Source organism: Schistosoma haematobium, chromosome ZW, assembly GCF_000699445.3.
Source record: "Schistosoma haematobium chromosome ZW, whole genome shotgun sequence".
NCBI lineage: Eukaryota > Metazoa > Platyhelminthes > Trematoda > Strigeidida > Schistosomatidae > Schistosoma > Schistosoma haematobium.
The window spans coordinates 6,103,662-6,125,934 of NC_067195.1; the positions used below are offsets into that span (position 1 = coordinate 6,103,662).

The 22,273-nt window shown below is 39.3% G+C and overlaps 1 protein-coding gene across 1 annotated transcript; it reads left to right on the forward strand.

Moving 5' to 3' along the window:
* Window positions 1-7,418: 7,418 nt before the first annotated feature.
* On the forward strand, window positions 7,419-21,407 carry RACGAP1 (Rac GTPase-activating protein 1). Its single transcript, XM_051210263.1, has 10 exons — window positions 7,419-7,470; window positions 9,740-9,863; window positions 9,899-10,051; window positions 10,085-10,350; window positions 11,879-12,044; window positions 12,297-12,461; window positions 15,400-15,736; window positions 17,100-17,365; window positions 17,465-17,599; window positions 19,273-21,407. Exons 2-10 carry the CDS (start codon window positions 9,777-9,779, stop codon window positions 19,525-19,527), a joined length of 1,830 nt encoding a protein of 609 aa, XP_051070236.1. The 5' UTR covers window positions 7,419-7,470; window positions 9,740-9,776; the 3' UTR covers window positions 19,528-21,407.
* Window positions 21,408-22,273: the final 866 nt, after the last annotated feature.

Here is a 22,273-nt window from a genome sequence, read left to right on the forward strand (position 1 = left end):
AGATGCAAAGAGAACATAATAATAAGTTGGAAATGAATGTGTTTAGGAAATCAGATTACGGTTTGGCCTACACGTATTGTACGAAAGTAACAGCTGTGGACTTTTAATCAACAGGACTGTTAGTCTCATTGCAGAAAACAGAGACCAACAAGTTTAATTGAATAGAATCTTCTCTACGCTTAGGACTAACAAATGCCTCAAAGAGTTTTTAAAGCTTATTAGAGATAAAAGAGAAAGTAAACCAGAGTATATGCCGAAAGATTGGATAACCACAGTGATCATCCCGTGCCGTGGAAATACGTCGGAAGAAATTAAAGAGATTCTAAACAAAGAAAACAAGATTGAGTTTGCGGGCTATGGACACCACAATGACAGCGTTAGTGAAAGCTGAGAATATATTTCCAAAGGAAGAACAACAGAATGTCGTCTATGAAGGAGTACAAACTACACTTGAAAAATATTCCCAAATCCTCGTTTGATTTGGAGAATCTCTAGGATACGTCGGCGGTAGCGTTACACGCTTTGGAAACAAGACACATGATCGATTTCGAGGGGATCAACATACTCTAGAAAGGTTTCGGCACACATAAAGGAATAGTGAAAGTAGAAGCACCGTATACGTGGACCAATAAGATTAGTCTGAAGAGAAAAGATGGTATTCAACCAGCTATCGCATGTCAAGTGTTCATTAATAACTCATTGAACCATATCTCTATCCAACCTGTTGATTTAACATGCATCGTTTTTCCGAAAGAAATTAACTGGGATATTTTCTCACTACAATTATGTATTTGGTGGTTCTCATTTAACACGCACATCGATGGCCCAAAAACAATTTCAACCTTCAGTTTACACTTATTTTTACTTCAAATAAAACAAATTAACACTTAATATCAACTTCTAGTAACTCAAACTTACACATGCCACCATTCATTCAATTGCCTTCACATTGTGACGTTTTCATATGATTCTCATATAATTGACTCATGTGATCCTAGTTACTAAGGCCAACATTCGAATATGATTGGATAAAAACAGTAAGGATTTGATTTGATTGTTAAACGGATGTTCTAGTTTCTGGCATACCAGCCCAATACTTAGGTCTACTTCTAAAATTTCTGTTGAGTTGAAGGTGAAGCCGTCGCTGAACTAGATTAGAAGTGACGGTTGAAACGTTTGAAAATACTGTCTTACCAGGTGATTTGAAGCAACACAGTCGTTGTTAGTTAGGCCATTTGGACCCACACGAACGGTAAATTTCGGCTTAGGCCAGTCAAAAAGGAGTTGCATGAAGGAATACAATTTTTGGCTTGCGGACAGAATTTTTGATCGGCCTAATCTGATTATCGAGTCTATCTTCACTTGGTGCCTTTGTGAACTGGTTTTTTGCTGTTTGAACTGACAGGATGTACCATCACAACTTATTCCTCTATATTTCTCCCTGTAGTATGCTCCAACTTTTAACCTTCGAAGAGTGCGATTCCTCATGAATTTAAGTTGCTTGAAACACTAGGGGATTGTTTACGGAACAGACTGATTTATAGCACGTAAAGTCATATGCAGCAAGAAATCTCATTGCGGATCCACGTCAAATTAAAGAAAGGGTTCCCAGTCCACCTGAAGCCAATTTTCTATTAAAGCTAGCACATATACCCGTTTAGCATTCCAAAGACTCCTACAGACAGAATGTTTTAGCTCGAAGGGGTGATTGCGTTTTCCCATTGAAGTTGTAGCGTGGCGTCGAGTCCCAATTGACTATGAACACCGCTATCAAGAAACACGTGCCAAAGAAATCAGAAGGCGTAGGTTGAACGTAACCAGATTTATTTCGTTGACGATCTCGTGGTATCGAACGAATACCAAGACCGTGTCAAGAAATGGTACAAGCGAAAGCAGGAAGGTGGTGCACGTGCGAACAAAGCCAAAAACCGCGGAACAATGATGGAAGGTAATAGAAGCACAAAATGGCTGTAATTATCACAGTTAAATAAAAGCGCGTTAAAACAAGCACTGGTACAGTTGGTTATAATGATAATTGTTCTCATTAAACCAGTCGTGTTCTCGTGATAAAAGTGTCACTACAGGAGCCCCCCGCTAGAAAGGGTTTACACTTTCGATAAATAACGGTCTAAATCGTGGTACTGATCGGCTGATGAGCGATTGTAGGACAGAAGAATTGGCGAACAGGAAAGCGATCGTTGATCGTCGAGTTGCCAACGAAATTCTTTTTCGGAGAACGGTACTAGAGGCGATGTGTTATATTTGTTGCCTGAGTTAGCATACTACACCAGAGTGGTCTGTATCCAGAATCTGAAGATTGTGTTCGTAGGGAATGCGGGCCAGAAACGCTGCAGACGTAGGACGGAACCACGTTGAGCCGAGGAACCAGAAACGACCATAACGACCGAGTTCGAGATCACGTGTGTACCATACATTCGAAACCAATATATCGACTGAGTGCGTTGACAAGAGCGTGGGTGATCAGGCCAGCTTTCGCAAAAGTTGACTGAAGTCGACGGTACCAAACGAGGATGGTCGGAGGTGCGGGCTCAGGATACAGAAAAAAATCAAAAAAGAGAAGATTATAGTATGCATGTAATATAGGAATAGTACTACACCGTATCGGTTGTTAACTCTGCGGCAAGTCGCGGAGGCGTACGGGCAACCGTACTCGGCGACCGGAACGTGAGACGGTAGTCTCGTTCGTATTTCATGAGCCTGCAATCTCATCCGAGGTCAGAGGCGGCGTGGTCTGCTGATCTGTACGTGAGACTATCGTCTCGTCCCTAAACGGTGCAGATGACGCGTCCTGTTGACTGGGACGTGAGAATGAGGTCTCAGGTGTATCTTGCGTGGGATCTGAAGAATATTTAAGGATCCCGCTACGTTTGATAGGTCTAGCATTGAATCTCAGGTTATCAGACGGGGCACTGTCATCGACGTGTGCTGGTTTGAGACGATCAATGCTGACGATCTCGACGCGACCATGTCGATCAACCTTAAAAGTCTTTTTGTGACGAGCGATTACGCGAATAGGGCCTTCGTAAGGTTGTTGCAAAGGTTTGCATACCGAATCTTCTCGTATGAAAACATGTGAACAGGTAGGTAACTCTCGAGGGAGAGCGACCTGTCGATGTTGTATTCGAGTTGACACCGGAGACAGCGTTCGCATAAATGCAGACAGTCGTTGGACGTAGCCTGATTTACCGAAATCAGGTCTGCTCCGTGGTGTGAAGAATTCTCCGGGCAGACGCAATTTCGTGCCGTATACAAGTTCAGCGGCGGAACATTGTATATCTGCCTTCAAGCTCGTTCGAATATCTAAGAAGACGAGCGATAAGGTTTCGTACCAGTTGTCGTTTTCGTGTGCTCGAAGAGCACTTTTACATTGGCTCTGAAACCTTTCAACTAAACCATTAGAAGCTGGATGGTAGGCGGTAGTGCGTATGCGCTCCGTACCAGGCAGTCGAGTAAGCGAGGAGAATAATGCGGACTCAAATTGTTGTCCTCGGTCAGTCGTGACAGTCAAAGGACAACCATATAGAGCTATCCATCGTTCTACGAAGCGGTGAGCAACTGTCTCCGCCGTGATAGACGTGATGGGTATAGCTTCGGGCCATCTGGTGAAACGGTCGATGCACGTGAGTGTGTGATCATACACATGCGATGGTGGCAGTGGTCCTACAATGTCTAAGTGAACGTGATCGAAGCGAGCATCAGGCGTAGCGAAAGTGCCAAGAAGGGCAGCTACGTGCCTGTGCACTTTCGATCGTTGACATTGTAAGCATTGCTTCGCCCACATACGAACATCTTTATTCATGGACGGCCAGACGTATCGTGCAGCGATGAGACGTAATGTAGCTGCGATACCTGGATGAGATAATCCATGCAGGGCATCGAATACGAGACGGCGATAAGCGGAGGGTACGATGGGTCGAGGAAGACCGGTAGAAGTATCACATAGGATGGTACCAGAAGTCGTGGCTAGGGGTACTTCCTGATACTGAAGGGACGTAGAGTGTAGTGCTTTTTTACAACTGGGATCGTTTGCTTAGGCGGCGGCCATAGCAGGAAAATCGAGCACCGGCAGAGTAACTGCATTCGTTTGGATTCGTGATAGAGCATCGGCAACACAGTTCGAATTGCCTTTGATGTGACGAAGGTCCGTCGTGAACTGGGAGATGTAGTCCAAATGTCTGCACTCTCGTGGTGAGTAGCGGTCAGACTTGGTATCCAAAGCATACGTTGAGGGCTTATGGTCTGTGAATAAGATGAATTGACGTCCTTCTACTGCGTGCCGGAAATGTTTGATGGCGCAGTAGGCTGCTAGCAGCTCGCGACCAAAAGCGCTATATCTCGTCTCCGTGGGAGTAAAGCGTCGTGAGAAAAACTCGAGGGGTTGCCAACTGCCGGAGATGTTTTGTTGCATGACTGCTCCAATAGCAACATCGGATGCATCAACCGCTATACTAAGCGTGGCTGATGGATCTGGATGGGTGATAAGAGTGGCTTGCGCAAGAGCTGTTTTGATCTCTGTAAATGCAATACGTGCAGAATCGTTCATTTCTAATCTGCGTGGGTTGCCGCGAAGTAAGTCAGTTAGTGGTCGTAACCGTTCTGCCGCGTGTGGGATGAAACGACGGTAGAAGTTAACCAAACCGAGAAAAGCCTTCAGTTCCTTGGGTGAGGACGGCTCGTTGTACTCCTTTATTGCTTGCACTTTGTCCTCACAAGGTAGAATACCCTCTTGCTTGATAACGTGACCCAGAAATGTTATTTCTCGTTTACCCAACTCGCACTTGTCCGGGTTAACTACTATTCCATTATCCGAAAGGCGTTGGAATAATAGCGTAAGATGTTGACAATGTTCATCTACGTTTGATGATGCGATTAGCAGGTCATCAATATAGACGTGAACAAAATCTAGGTCTCGTACAATGCTAAAGATAAACCTTTGAAAAGTTTGAGCAGCATTCCGTAATCCAAAAGGCGTTCGTAGGAACTCAAACAAACCGAAAGGAGTTGTGATAGCAGTTTTTTCGATATCTTCAAGAGCGACTGGGATCTGATGATGTGCTCGTACCAGATCGATCTTAGAAAAGATAGTCGTGCCCTTTGAGCGATGCCGTGATGTCGTGAATGTGGGGGATGGGGTGGCTATCAAAGCGCGTAACTACGTTTAGAGCTCGGTAGTCGCCGCATGGTCTCCAACTAACCCCATCTTTTTTGCGCACCATGTGAATAGGAGAGGCCCATGGACTGTGAGAAGGACGAATAATACCAGTAGCTAGTAAATTGTCAAACTCACGCTCAGCGAAAACTAAGTTGTCCGGTGCCAGTCGGCGAGGTCGTGCCGTGACTGGCGGTCCGCGGGTGACTATGTGGTGTACCACACGGTTGGTCACCGATGGAAGCTCCCCGAGTGGTTAAGTGAGTACGAGGAATTTCTCGAATAAAGCGTGGAATTTATCGTCACGCGAACAAAAGGTGCCGAGGATTCGATATGCGTTCATTTGGGCTTTGCAGCAAATGAATTTACTGTTCGACGAAGTATAGATTAGCTGCAACCTACGTGAATCGACAAGCAATTCATAGTGCTGTAGGAAATCGATACCTAGTATGGCTGTGGGAACATCAACAATGATGAACGTCCACAGATACCGTCATCGGTTGCCCAGGTTGACCGCGAGTGGTCGTGTACCGTAGTTAGGGACGACTGAGCCATTCGCAGCGCGTAGTCGAAGCACTGTGGCTTGTGACTTGCTGCTACCTCGTGGTACGACAGAAACTTGGGCTCCAGTGTCTACTAGGAACCTAGCGTTTGTGCGGTAATCGTGCACATAGAATAAGCGACCAACCTGGGGTGAAGGGCCGGAGAGTACGGCCGCTTTTACACGCCGGTGTTGGCGTTTCCCCGCCTTGTATAAGTATGGTGCTCGACAATGGCGGGCGCCAGACCCGAAGGACCTATGGAACCAGCACCAACTTTCGCTTGCTTCCGAAGCCGCCTTTCGGCGTGGCTTGGAAGATGCCCTTTTTGGGCGAGTGGTGACGGGTCTGTGGGAACCTGAGCGAGTTCGGGGGACGTAGGGTTGGGTACGTTACAACGGTCTCAAAAACTAAGACGTGTGTGAATACACCCGTCCCTGTCGCCATGAGCTGAGGAGTGACCGGCTTCCATGTCTACTTAAGGACGTGCCGTTGAAGCAACTACATAGCTGTCTCTGTTACTAGTCCTCGCTAAAATTTTGTCTGCTATGAGGGCTACGTGGTTAAGCGGTGCGTCCTCGAGCAGGGCCGTCACAGTAAGTTGGATGTGAGCTGGTAATGACTCGAGCCACAATTCCTTAACTATTTCCGAGTCAGATGCTGTTGGTCCTGCAAGAGATTGCAGGCGCGTGAGGTGGTGGCTTGGTTTAGCATCACCCGGGGGGTGACGTGCCAACAATGTCCTCAATCGTTCCTCCCCCGATAGGAGGAAGTGTCGGATAATTGCCTCTTTGAGGCGATCGTAAACATTAGGCACGTTGGAATTGAGGACAACCTCACGTACAGATACTAAATGGTCCCCGGATAGTGACTCGAGAGCGAAGGCGTACTTTTGCCTTTGGCTCGTAATGCGAAGAGTCTCAAACTGAAACTCTAATGCAGCAAACCAGACCTCTGTGTCCTGGGGAATGAATGATACAGGTCGAAAGTGAATGGCCTGTATGTCTGAGTCTGTGACATTAATACTATTCTTGTCGCTATCCGTCATGTCGAGTGTATTATATATTAAAAGATAATATGAAAATATACGACAGACGTGGATGGATGAACTATAGACTCACCGAATCGGCTTCTTTGGAAGATTTGACCAGAGGTTGGAGCGTGTTCCAAAATTTGCCTCAGCAGTTGTAACGTGGCGTCGAGTCCCAATTGACTATGAACACCGCTATCAAGAAACACGTGCCAAAGAAATCAGAAGGCGTAGGTTGAACGTAACCAGATTTATTTCGTTGACGATCTCGTGGTATCGAACGAATACCAAGACCGTGTCAAGAAATGGTACAAGCGAAAGCAGGAAGGTGGTGCACGTGCGAACAAAGCCAAAAACCGCGGAACAATGATGGAAGGTAATAGAAGCACAAAATGGCTGTAATTATCACAGTTAAATAAAAGCGCGTTAAAACAAGCACTGGTACAGTTGGTTATAATGATAATTGTTCTCATTAAACCAGTCGTGTTCTCGTGATAAAAGTGAGTCACTACAAAGTAATCTTGCGTATTTTGTAACTTCGGAAACTCCTCGTTTCACTCAATATGGTTTTATAAGCAGATTATACTTTTCGTTCATAATGTATTCTCTGAACATCTGGAATGGAAACCCATCGTATAGGGTTCAGCGTATTTGTTAGAATCGGTCACTACAGTTACAAGCTGTTCGAAAAACCAAAATCGTTCAGGGTGGCGCGTTGCACGTAGTTTGTGGTTCGTGATGATTTTTGCTTCTTAAAGTTTGTTTACTTTTCTATAGTACATGTAAATAGCCTAAGTCGTGTATATTACTAACACAGATTCACTTGTTTTTAATCAAGTCGGCAGAAATTGTTGACATTGGACCAAATAAACGTTTTGTTGGATAAACTACCAACATAAGTTTCTGCAATATCTGAACTAACTGTCTTAATAAGAATCAGTTGTTTTTTATCAGGTTTGGTACCGTGCTCTTATGCATTCAGAACCGTGTTTATTGTTTGGTTTCATGTCCGTATCTCGCACCAAAAGTGTTCTCTAAGTTAGCACTAGTGTCTAGAATCGATCATGGTTTTCAAGGGATGCTTTATCTCCCATCGTACTGGTTTATACTTCCTATCCAAAAGAAACAGTTATTCCGGAGTATCTCACCTAACTTACACTTTAAAGCACTGACAACCATGTTAGTCATACTGTGTTTATATGCTTTGATATATCTAAGCAGTATTAAGTACATTTGCATTCATCTGAGATAAAGATAGTCTGTAAGCCAAATGTAGCAATACAACAAGCTATTGTGACAGTTTGTTGCTCGTGGCTCTCTAATTAAGTACGAGTTACTGTATTAGTTATTATGTAGAGAGTCAATGAACTACTCGACTGCCTAGACTAATTTCAAAAAATAAAATTGTGTACATGAAAGATTAAAGCCTTTACGCGAATAACCCCCCTATTTTCCTTGAATTTGTACAACCCATAACCTGACATCATTGTAATCCGTAGATGACAATATCAAAGAATCCACATTTTGTACAGCTTAGAATTTTCACTACCATCCTGTAATAAAAAAAACACACACTTAGATCGTCTAAAAATCGGACAGTTTTTTGTGAAAATACATCACTGGTTTGGTGGCTAGAAGATTCGGTCTTAATTGTTGAGTTTTAGGCCAATTTCCAACCCACCTTTGGTAGTACTGTTAAAGCTTGCAAGCGGTGTAACTCAAGTGCGATTTAATAAACATGTGCTCAGTTACTGATTTACATTTATTGACAAAAAGAGGACAGTTTTAAGGGGAAGCGATTCAGTGAGTAATTCTTCCAGGGCTTTTATCAATAAAGATTTATTTTATTTATTTACTTAAACACAAATATTGGTGTAAAGAGGTACCGAAATATGTGTGCTACACAAAGTAATCAGTCAGTTTGTGTTTGGGCTGGGACGCTGTCCGAATGCCTAAACTTAAAACAGGTGGTTTCCTTAGAGGGCCACAACCCGAGCCTTCGGCACAGGTCTTATCCACAAGGCACTGGTACAACGTTAGGAGATGCAGTCCCATGGTAGCGGATGACCAACAATAGGCCCATTCGCCAATTGTTCCCTTAAGATTCTAGAGCCCGTATGCTCCGTAGGTTCAGAAAATCAGGGTTTCCCAACTTCCCTAAGTTGATTCTCTGTACTCACCAATCCTGTTTACGCACCGGACATTCGATTTTCTTCTCAGCTTTCTAAACAATGACCTCTCTGCAAAAAAGCAGTGAATAGGGTTTCCTGACAGTAGTTATATACGCGTAACCATATGAGAGCATTTTGAGAGGGTATGCGGGCTCTTCCCACCGTCTGGCGTACCATGACATTCGGGGGCGTATCTGTATAAAGACACTGATATATCGGAGTTTGTACTAAATGGAGAGAGCGTCTAGAGTACATTGTTGGTTTTAATTATAAAGATGGCGTAATTTGAACATATTTAAGACCACCAAGATCTCTTCACCGTTTTCGAGCTCAGGTCACTGGTTTTTGTGTAGAGGTGCCGTCTTGATATTACTGTAGTGTGTGACGAGTTTCAAGGCAGATTTCGTCTACCTTGGATAGGTATCACTCAATAGAGAGTTGCCACATTCACCTTTGATATGGTTAATCATACGAGATAGTTTAGTCAATTCTAGCAATCTAGTTTTTTGTGGCAAGTATTTCAAACTTAGTGCAACCCAGTTACCAGGTATAAACGATCGTCCACTCTAATGCTCTTTACCCCTAAGTATTCTACAGGAATTTTAAAATGACCAGGTATAGGTTTATTTAGTCAATATTAAGCCATGTTTCGTGTTAACACTAGCTGCTCAAACCTAAGTACGTAGAAGAAAGATTGGACCCACAACTCCGAGTGAAAGTCAGGAGGTTTAAACACTAACCCATCCATGGTTTACTATGTTCCTTGGCTTTCGTTTTTAAATTTCCATTTACGTATTATTAGCTAATATCATTTATTAATATTTTTCAGGTACCTGTATTTATTTCCACAGATCTGACAATAACTGATGGCAACCGGGAGGCTTGTGAAGCGAAAAAACAAATCAACGAGTTTCCAAACGTTATTTGATCAAATTCTGTGCCGATCAGATAAGGTAAACTAATTGATACTGTGTATAAATGAATATAGTTATATAAAGGATCTGTAAAGTCAGATGAAAATATACTCCAACTACTAGATGTTTTGGACAATTGTCGTAATAAGTGGAAAAGTACTTTCATAAAACTGTATTCCGTTCTGCGCGTTCAAAAGTCAGAAGTTAAGCGATTGACAAATTTACAGGTAAATTTATTGTTATTTTCTTGTACTGTCCAGGCCCATACCCAGGCTATGTTCGAAGCTGAAGTTCAGAAACGACGTCGTATAGAACGATCAAGGAAATCTCTTGAACACAAGATTAATATGATAAGACAAGTGCTGCTCGTTAATGATGTTGATAGCGCCAGACGTCATCTTGATGCGATTGACCTTTCCACGAATGAAATCAATCAGTCTTGTAATGAATGGTCAGTAGGTTCTTCAATCGGACACGTCAATACACCTGTTGATTCAGAGTCTGTTGTCAAAAAAGGCCGTAATAGGTAAGGTTATTTTATATCCGCTGATTTTTCTGCCCCCTAGATATTACCTGTTTTCAATATAGTATCAATTTTTATGCCTAGATTTAATGCTAAGCTTGACGTGACTGACGGCTTTTTTCTTAACTAAGTTGTGAGAATGCATCAATGAACTGACTATTCAAGTTCTGTTTTAAGAAGATTATTTTCTGAAGCTTACTCTCGTCCCCAGGAGAGCGGTTCAACCAAAAGCAGTGACAACTGTAGTCTTTGATGATGTCCCTAGAACGGAACCATTCTGGAAGGTGCATTGGAACTTGATTTTAGTAAAATCCTCCCTTCAGATATCTAGTATTTCCAATCTAGTTTTCTTCCGGTTCGTCTAGGCCAACAGCTAAGTTAGCATTAAAATCCAAATCTGGACATATTAATCCCTTCGTTTTTCCTAAACAAATCTCACTAGGATGATATTCAACAGTATTTTTCGTCTATTTAGAAAGCACGATTGATTTCAATTTATAGCTTAGTTGCCTGCCAATTAAATTTCACAACCTGTGATAACTACAGGTATTCAGACTGTATATTGAGTTTCAGGTATCGTGATCAGTGTCCTCATGATGTTGTAAACCAGTGATTGGAGACCTTGAGTAGCATAACTAAAAATCAGTTCAATCGGTGTAGATCCATTCATTACATCATCCGAATTTTCACCATACTTTGTACTTACATTTTTCGAAGTAATGTTTAGGCTCTAATTTCTGCTCCTTTAATTGTTTAACATACTTTCTGTTAAATGTGGTTAGTCTATTTCTGCACCACGTTTTACACACTACCTATTTGCCTTTTTTCATCATGTTACTCGAGGCAATAGAAAACAGTAATTCAAATGATTTTTTTTTTAAATGGTGAATATCTCACTTTTCCCCTCGACTCATATCCTTGTTTGCTTTCATGGTTGTTTTTTTCTGATGTAGTACAAATATATATACTTACACTAATTCCTATCTGTACGTAGTTCTGTGGTACCGAATCAGTTTAATTTCATTCAGCATCAGCCAAATTTACCAGCGCTTGGTTCAGATCTGACCAAACCACATTAAACGGAGTAAAAAAATATTGCCAAATAAATGTGATTTCAGTGTGATACGGCAACTGTCAGTGCTTGATATCAATGTCATCAGTGGGTAGCTAAGTTAAATATATAGTTCTCATAAATGAAATACTATTCACCGATCCATTTTTTAAAAATATTTCAAAGCGAAGTATATTTATTGTGGAATATCTAGACCTTAGTCGTTAACCTTTGTCTAAACAACCAAGTTATATTGCTTTTTGTTGCATTTTATCTAACAGTTAGCTTGATATGAAATTTTTTTAACTTTTCCTGCCTAGATGCTGTTCTAAAACGATTGTTAGTATCATAGAATTTATTATTACAATGAGTATCAAATTTCAATATTAATTTTATTTAGTCTCATACATCTTGATTTATTTATGTTTAATACTTAACTTTCTATTGCCTTTAACCTCTGGGTGTGATTTAATTTTAAAGCGGTCGCATATCGAAAAAATTGGGTAGAGCCAGTTCAGTCAGTCATACTGGTGCTGCCAGACGTTCTGCTACAAAACAAGAATTACGATGTGCTTCTGTGCAAAAGTTTATCGTACGTCGTTCAGGAGAAAGTTTATCCTCAAAATCTCCACAGAATAGTGCACAGGTAAGGAAAGTATAGATTATTATTTTACATGTGTTAAGTTGCATATTTTACGGGAAGCTTATTTGTATGTTAATCTGATCATGCGAGGAATCAGTCAACATATGTATACATATATAAAAATTTGGTTCGCATTATAAGTAACTAATACCTGGCTGTTTTACTTAAATTTTATGTCCTCATTTTGAGTGTAACTGTTATTTACAATTTAAAACGGTGAATTGCTAATGTGTTTTTTAATTTTTTTATATTTAGAGACTAGGAACCATAAATCGTTTAAATCGTCCTCACAATTTTGTTTCACGAACTGTATTACGAATGGAAGTGTGTAGTGCATGTGGTCGCCGGATTACTTTTGGTAAAGCTTCTTACAAATGCTTAGTTTGTCGTCTTGTAGTACATCCGGCGTGTCGACAAATGGTAATAGCCTAATTTTTTATATTTCTTCTGGTAAAAAATTTGTATAAATTGACTCGTTTGTCTAATTTAACGCTCCCTCTGAATAAAACAGTGTTTCTGCAAAGAAAATAAACTTAGCTCCTTACTTGAAAACTACTGGTTGGGCCAGAGCCTATGCCAAACTGACGTCAGAATTGACAACATCAATTTGTGTTTTTCAGGGCTACTCCACTCTATCCACTTTTATTTAACTTCGTCATAGGCATTGTGTTATAAATCGCTCTTTTCTTACGGTAATGACCCAGCTATTCCTATTGCTTAGTATTCTCGGACACCGATTCACTCGACAAGTCCCCAAATCAAAACACGGTTGAACAGGAAGAGATTATATTCCAAATAACAAGGTTAGATGGAAGTCAGAAGCACAATAGAGAAAACGTCAGTATATTTATAGTTTTTTACATGAGAAGATTCTAGAGTATTCTCCAACTATCGACTAGTGCTGATTGGATAGGGATTAGCCAATCAGCGTGCACCAAAGCAATCGTGAATTGAGCATGCTTTAATCCGGTCTATGTCCCGCTAACACATTGTGTTAGAGATAACGCCACTCTATTGTCTGACTTTTCAGGGAAAGATCATTTACCGGGAGACTTAATTACCAAACTAAAATATGAAAATGATGTGATTCTGTTTGTTAAGGGCACGGAATGTTGAGTCTTTTGAGGATCTTAAGTAACAATGGAAGTATGTTCGGACTGCATTTCTTCTTACTTAAACTCAAAATGTCGCTACAGGAACTGTTTTATGCCAATGATAAAATTAGTGATAAGTAGTGTTATGATTTCTCTTATTACAACCCAGGTACTCTTATTTCTTGGTATTCTTGAACTCTGTTTCACTCGACACGTCGCCGAATGAGAACATGGTTGAATAGGAACGTACTTATTTCCCAAATAGTAAGAGTGGAAGAAAGTAGGAATCTCAGCAAGAAGAACGTTAGTGTATTTATAATTTTTGCATAAGAAGATTCTAGTTTTCTCCAAGTATCCGCTAGCGCTGATTAGTTAAGAAATAGCCATTCAGAGTAACTCAACACAATCCGCAACGAACATGCTTTATTCCAGTCTATATCCCGCTAACAAGAAGTGAGTTAGTCAAGTTCGTGTATGTTAGAATTATTGAGTGAACACTGTCGAGGTTATGTGTAGGATGCTAGGCAGAAATGACAGATCAGATGGACATAATCAAAATAGAGCCTGGGATGGATTTGCGCTGTTCTAAGTTGCCATACCACCTTAGCATGATGACATGAAAATAACAGAAGAAATCAATATTTGGTTCGCTTCTGTGAAGGCTGGTTTTTTAAATTATGATAGTTTAATAGGTTTATACATATATAGTGTTTTGCTTTGAGTCTGTTGTCTGCTTATGAAGTCATATGAAACTGGGATTAACATTCAATTAACTACTGAATATTAAATTTATATTAATGTTTGATATCAACGTGTTATTTGTTCTAAGCCTATTATGTTGCAACTTGGAAATTTATCAGTAGACATGCTTATCGGCGTCCGACAAGAGTGGTCTTTCTTGACTTACAAGCAGCATTTGACTCTGTAGCAGTGTCTGTCACTGAAAGCTGTACCTCATAAGTACATAAACCTTGTGAAGGCTCTTTACTCAAACACTACCTCAAGTGGTGTCCGTCAAGACTGTCCACTATCTCCATTTTTGTTTAACTTGGTCATAGACCTACCGCTGGAATTAACGTTCTCGTCCACTGAAGTTTCGGGCATTGATCTATTAGGAGGTCCACTTGTCGGCTTAGAATACGCAGATGACATAGTCCTGTTTAGTGAAGACTGATAAAATGCAGTCTTTTGGTAACACTGAGTAACAATGCCAGGATGTTTGTTATGCGTTTCTCCCCCTCTAAATGCAAGTTATTGCTTCAGGACAGGCCTGCGTCAACACCTGTACTAAGGACAGTAGGTGAAGTAGTCGAACGCGTCGCCAACTTCACTTATCTTGGACGTCTGATCAGCGCTAATGGGTTGGTATCTGACGGAACCTCTATATGGATTCAAAAAGCTCGTTTGTCTTTTGCCAACTTACGCCACCTATGTCGAAGGCAAGATATCCGTCTATTAATTAAAGGATGAGTATACTGCGTAGCAGTTCGTTCTGTTCTACTTTACGGCTGCGAAACGTGGCCACTAAGGGTAGAAGGTACTCGTAAGTTGCTAGTATTTGATCACAAATGTCTCAGAAATATTGCTCGCATCTGCTGGTATCACCGGGTAAGTAATAGTGAGGTTAAACGCAGGGTATTAGGAAATTATGGTTAATTAATTGATGAGGTTGTAAATCTTCATCGACTAAGATGGTGGAGCCACGTGTTGCGTATGCCTGAACACCGATTATTACGACGCGCAATGCTGACACCATTGGTGGGGGATGGTTGGAAGAAAGATAGGGGCGGCCAAACCAAAACGTGGCATCAGTGCTTGAAGTCACTAGCTCCTAATCTGAGCCATGTTGGTAGATGCAGACTACTTGGTTGGGGTCTGGGTGACATGGCTCAGAATCGATCACAATGGCGTCAGTGTATACACTCTTTGTCTTCCTTTAAACTATGAGATTAAAATTCCTTCATATCTTTCTTTCTACGAACTAATTCTTTCTTCCTGTACTATGTCCTTACATGCAATCTTTCTTTTATATATTACCACCACTGAATTAACTACTTCTATGGATTTGGTGTTCATCTTTTTGTGCTAATGAAGTATGGCAACTTGGACCGATGCATATATGTACCTGGTCCTATGTTGTAGCCGACTGACTGAGTAGATGCTAAATCAGAAATTCAACCTTAAATGTTTACTGTACACATTATCAGTTCTCTTTGGAATATGAATTTATTTTCTCCCAACTGTTTTCTGAAAATTTTGTATAGCTTATTCAAACTTGTGTACCACCGAGTGTACCACGTGCAAATTTCACTTCTCAAACAAATGGTCGCAATCTACCAACACCCCATCACATTTCTGCGTACATTCCTATTTCACCATTAACACAAACTCAAACTCATGGTTACGGAGATCCACTACTTTCTAGTCCGACATTTGCCAATAGAATGAGATCGCGCAATATAAGCTTGTCTTTATTATGTCCATCTGATCAGTTTCCACGAGTTCCTGCACTGGTAATACATTGTGTGAATGAAGTTATGGCTCGTGGTATGAAAACTGTTGGACTCTATCGAGTCTCTGGTTCTGAAAAGCAAGTTCGAGGTATGTTTGAATTTGGAATTTATCGGTTGAATAGATTAAAAGATAATTTATCGTAACATTCTTGCTGACGGAATGGTTATATTAATTATCATCAGTCTATTACAAAATTATGGGTATCTATATGGTCGATTTGTTGTTGTCTCTCGATTCAGTCAAGTGCATAACTCGAAGCATATAAAAAGCGTTTCATTTGTTGGAATGTAATTTGTCTGGATCTTGTATTAGTCACGATTATCGTTAATAAGGCATCGGCAACTGTTATGTTGTGCTGTCGTCCGTTTCTAATACTGATATAGAAGCTTTTTATAATCAAGCTCAACCAGCTACTTGAGTGATAAGATCGTGAGTGAGAAGTAAACGAATACTAAAATAGAGATATATGTGTAAACTCATACATTTTTATCTCTTAGAAAAGAAAGTCAAATCCTGACAAATAGCGTGCTCTCATCGTTTGGTCTGTATGATTGGCCTAACGTATCAAATAGAATGTCGCATATTGTTGTTAGCTAGTCGACATAAATGAAGTGAAGAAATTTATTCACTTTAACGGCAAATGATTAGTAGTATGCAATTTATTCAATTATCAAAATTTTCATGGCTATGCTCCAAAACGGAAATGATATCATTTTAATAAGTGCTTTGTAGATATCCCAAGTTATCTTACAGTGTTAGAGAACTTTTTTTGTAGCCAATACCTTAATCCAATATTCATGTGAATAAGTAGTTTTTATTTAACGTTCGGATAACATCGACCTATTTCAACTGTATTTACGTACAATATTATCTAGAATTAAGAAGGGTGATTACAAGGTGGTCGCTTAGTCTGTTATCCAAACGTGTGTAGTGTGGGTTACTTATATCCACACAAGTAGTAAATAACGGTGGTCAGGCATAGAATATATTTCAGTAGATCGATGAGGAAAGAACCGGAACGGAACGCGATTGGTATGAAAACACATGAACAACGAAATCTGAGACAATTGATCGATGTTTGCAACAGGAACAGTCAAGTTTGATATGATGGATTGATATTTTGCAAATTAACGATTTACTATATGGTTCTCAGATTTTATTGAGATGCTCTGTAATTTAATGTCAAATACATTCGATTGTCCCAACTGGTGTTTGTGTTTACTACACGTGTACATGAATGGTTGATAGCTTATACTAATCTAGACTCGAGTATGTAAATATGTTTGTGTTTCTAGTAACATGAAGTTACACAATTTGAATCATAGTTATATATGTATACACTTTAGTTAACGTTTCACACATGGTTTACAAACTAATGAACATGTTACCAGTGGCTTCTATTTACTACTAAAGTGTTTCTTATATTCCCTTCTGCTTTATTGTATGTTAGATTTATATGAAAAATTCCTACGCAGTCGAAGTACACCAAGCTTGGCATTAATAGAAGATATTCATGTAGTCTGTGGGTGTTTAAAGTTGTTTTTGAGAAGTTTAGAAGAACCTTTGGTAACTTACCTTCAAAGACCGAATTTTGTCGGAGCTAGTGAACAGTATCTAACTAATCCTACAAAAGCATATGATTGTGTTTTAAATGTCTTGAAAAATTTACCGACACCTAATCGACATACTTTGTCATTCATTATGCTTCACTTAAAGGTAAAATTCATTATTAGTGTCTTTCTTAACTTTTCAATTGATTTTCTAAAAGTTTCTTATCATTTTACTTAAACTCCTTTAATCATTTTTGTTTCATAGGCTGTGTCTAAAACATCGCTATGTCAAATGGGTGAAGATAATTTGGCAAAAGTTTTTGGTCCAACATTAGTTGGTTATTCTTGTCCAGAGCCTCAAGTTATGCAAGCTATCTCTGAAACAAAACCACAACAAGATGTAGGTTTATTTAACAATAGGAAGTTGTTGGGTTTTTTTCCTAACATTTAATCCATCTGCATTAATAATGAATAATAATTACACAGGTTGAAATCATGAGTCAGTTGAAGCTAGACCACCATTGAAAACCTGGAAGCACTGGACGGCCGTTTCGTCCTGGTATGGGACTCCTCAGCAGATGGATGCGCACTGCTGAGGAGCCCCATACCAGGACGAAACGGCCGTCCAGTGCTTCCAGGTTTTCAATGGTGGTCTAGCTTCAACTGACTCATGATTTCAACCTGTGAAACTTCTAAAACTCTCCACAAAACTCATTCTGAGAATAATAATTACTTCAGGGTTTTGTAATGTGTTATATTTCTACACAAGGCATTCAATTGAATTGATGATTAGACGGTTTCATTTTTGAGTTTAACTAATCCTTATTACAGTATTAAGTTAACCAATGAAAGATATTTTATCAGTGCAAATCAATTATCGTTTTTATAATCGCGTTATTTATTTATTTGAACACATAATCATTGGTGCAAGGAGGCGCCAAATATATATGCGCCACGCTTCGCCATTCGACTTGCGTGAGGGTTAGGATACTTCCTGGATGCCCAAACCAAAGCAAGTGGTTTTCGTGGGGGGTACTTCCCGAGTCGTTAATTTAGAAATTTAATCCACAAAACAGTGATGCAGCGTTAGGAGATACAATCCCATGGTAACAGGTGATCAACAATAGGTTTATACGCCATTTGTTACCTCAAGATTCTGTGGCCTTTGTACACCATTGGTTTGGAATCAGGGTTTTCAAACTCCTCTAAGTGAACCCTTCGTGCCCACCAGCCTGGTTAAAGCGCCGTCTTCTCGGTTTCCTAAACAACACCCCCCGTCGTGAGAACTAATTAATTTGTTATTTAATCATTTCTAAGATTTGATTAAATATCTCACTTTAAGTATGTTATTAGAACCATACATAGTGTTACATTGTTCAAATGAGTTATAATTTCTCATTGTTAATTTATTATTTAATTAACCTGATAAATTCAGAAAATTCAACTTCAATATAGCATCAATAGTAATTCTTGCGATTTATAGAGAATCCAACAAATGATCAAGATTTTGATGGTATATTCAGATTGTTTTACAAAAATATGTTACTAGTATCTAATATATCATGTCATCCAATCTTTGGTTATCACAAAAAATCTATTCGTATAGACTAGAACAAGTTTAGTTGAATTTAATAGTGTTCAGCTTTTAAAGAAAAGTATAATCAAATATTGCATCCTGGTGTATGCTACTTATACTGACAGATATAAGTAGTATGTAGCTGTAATCGTAGATGGAAGCTTGAATTGAAGAGAACATAAAGGAAATCCAGAAGGAATGAAAATAAAAACAGACTTAGAGGAATAATTGAGCAAGCGAAGGACAAATGATAGAAGATGTGCAAATGATTTATTTCATGTATAATTTTCATATTTTACCAAGCTACTGTGTAATTTTGCACTAAACATTAAATTGCTTGTCCTCACCAAGTCTTTGTTTATTACAATATTACTGTATATTGTGAATTATATTTAATTTGTCTTTCCAAAACTTCACTTTTTGTTTATTTGAAGTATTGAAAATAATAATTATTATTATTTACATACTTTTTTTATATGTAAATGTATTGTGTTTAGGTTCTACGATTACTTTTCAGTCTTTCTGACGACATCTATTCATCGTTTCTATCGGATTGGGATAATACTTCTGAAAATAATAGTGAAACACGTAAAAATTACTTCACATCTTTAACTACAGATATGAATTCATCAGAAATAACACCTAATTCACATAATAATAATAATAATAATCGACTTTGTGACATGGGAGGATCTACTCGTAAAGGATTTTTACCCAATCTTTTATCATCATTTCGAGATATGTCTAGTTAAAATATAATTAATAATAATACACCCCTCTGTTGATTTATTTACTATTGTACTTCTTTGTTATTTCCACACTACGAAAGAACCATACATTATCCATTTCTAAAGATTACATGTATAAAATAAAAAGAATTTATACATATATTTAGGTTTCTTCATTTAATTATTTTTTTTTACCATTGTAACTGATCACTAGTTCATTGTTTCTTCTTGAATACTCAACGTGTCAACTGTTGATATTTTGAATATGAATAATCATTGGCTACATTTTTTTATAGGTTCAATTGAATATTTTAGAATTTCATCTGATATTCTCATTTAGTGGCCCAAGATCTGATTCCAGTTAGATTGTATGTTTGTTATTGATAATATATATATTCTGATTATCTCGTATATAGTTATCGACTTAGATCGTGTTAGTGGGTATATCTGAATTAAAATAAGTCAAATGCGGGAATGGATTTCGAATACATATTTTGTACATTCATCGAAATGGACAGAAAATCACAAGTGCGAAGAGAAGGGAGCGAAACGAAATGATGCGCAGTGGAGAAAGCGTATGAGCCAAGACCATCTAATCAAGCGTTAATAGTCACACGAAAATAAGTTACATACATGTGATGAGTGAGATAAGAAGTGCACACACACACACACACGCTTATATAAAAACAGTCAAGGTCGATGAGTGAATAATTAACAAGGTCGAAACGTGACTCAAGTGGAATGGACAAATTGGCCTGTCCAGAAGGTAGAATAAGTTATTTGGGCTTAACATAGGAACCGACACTACATTCGCATCTTTTAACAGTCATTAAGTTAAAAGTAGGCAGACAAAGGAGATGGTGCACAGAGTTCTAGATTCATCTACATAACGGTAGTCGATCTAAGGCATGTTGCGTTAACTCGCAAACTACTAATCCCCATGGTATATACAATCTAAGCATAAAAGCTTACATAGGTGTAGTTAAATTTTTTTAAATAAATCCGATGATGAAAGAACCATGTAATTTGCATGGGTGTTCAGTTTCCTTTCCCATCTGAATTTTATACTTAAAGGTATTGATTATAGGGAAATCCAACGACATATCCTCTACAACGAGATATTTTACCATAAATACAGTATACTACTGTGCATCAAAATAAGAACTCAATTATTTATGACAGTGGATTTACATTAACAGTCCCCGTATGGGTATTTTTCTAAAAGCCTGTTTTGTGATGTATTGCAACATGAACTTCGTGTTAAGCCCTATATCTTAACGATATAGCCCCCTTGCTATCTCAACCATATCATCTAATGAGTATGTCCAGTGAAGCGAAGGAGAATCTAACTGATATAGTGCGACTATCGCGTGGTTTAGATCCTGAGTGTATTACGGAATACTGAGGATGCTTTGACTCAATATAGAGCTGGCTTATACAAAAATGAGAAAATTACAGGAAATGCATACATACACTTTATTCCTTTCATATATGTCTGTACCACAGTCCAACCAATAACACTATTGTCGTCGAAGACAAATATGGTCCAACCAACTGGAGTCCACTATGTTTCATCAAATGAACAGTCTTAATGGAATATAGAAATAGACCCACAATCCCCTAAATATAATCAATAGTGGTAAGTATTTTTCACTATATTTGATCACAAGTTATCAAGTATGGATTGGAGAAGCATGGATGCGATTCTATCTTACGCATTTTTAATATGACTGAATAATAAATGTAGAAAGTCATTGAAATCTGTCGTGGAGCAGTTGCGACAGCTTTTCATGCTAATAGAACAAATTAATAGTGTCCCAAGGCCTTTCGCTATACGCTGCCACTGATCTTTTGCATTATTTATTACTACTGGGCTACAATTCTATTTCCTGTTGATTTCTCATGTTGCAACAACTTAAAACAATGTACAATTCAAGCGAATGAGAACTCAGGTGGGGAAAACCAATTTACTGTTTAATACAAAATTACACAATGGCTTAGTAAAATATGGGGATTACAAATTAAATGCATATCACCCACCAATTGTCTTTTACATATTCCATTAATACTCTAATTTCGTTGTTATTTCGACGCTGTCAGAATGCTTTCCTTCTCTCCACATTGCAGACTTCTGCAGACAGGCATTACACATCCGGTTGCGACTTATTTTATTTATTCTTTATTTTAGCACACATATTCGTACAAGGAGGCACCAAATACATATGCGCCACACAAATCCCATTTGATATGTGTGAGGGCTGTGATACTGCCTGAGTGCCCAAACCGAAGCAGGCGGTTTTCTTGGGGGGTCACACTCAGAGCCTTCGACCTAAAGGTCTGATCCACAGGGCAGTTTAGCATCGTAAGGAGATGCAATCCCATGGTAGCCGGTGATCAACGATTGGTCCATATGCCATTTGTTCCTTCAGGATACTGGAGCCCATGTGCACCATTGGTTTGGAATCAGGGTTTCCCAACTCCCCTAGGTGGAATCACCGTGTCCACCGGCCCGGTTAGAGCGCCGGACATTCGCTTTTCGTCCTCTCATTTTCGTAAACAAGACCCCCGCCACGAGGAGGCAGTGAGTAGGACTTCCCTGGCAGAGGCTATATGCGCGTGGCCATATGGGAGCATTTGGAGAGGGAGAGCGGACTCTCCCCACTCAGCCGTACCAGGGTATTCGGGGGCTTCGATTGCGACTACATACTACTCATATCTATTAATGCAAGTAGCATACAACACAGTCCTTACAAGTTGACAATTCAAAATA

Coding starts and splice junctions, on each gene's coding strand:
- RACGAP1 (XM_051210263.1), top strand. CDS start 9,777: ATGGCAACCGGGAGGCTTGTGAAGCGAAAAAACAAATCAACGAGTTTC. Junction 12,462..15,399: donor ATCCGGCGTGTCGACAAATG/GTAATAGCCTAA, acceptor AATTTTGTATAG/CTTATTCAAACTTGTGTACC. Junction 17,600..19,272: donor AAACAAAACCACAACAAGAT/GTAGGTTTATTT, acceptor TATTGTGTTTAG/GTTCTACGATTACTTTTCAG.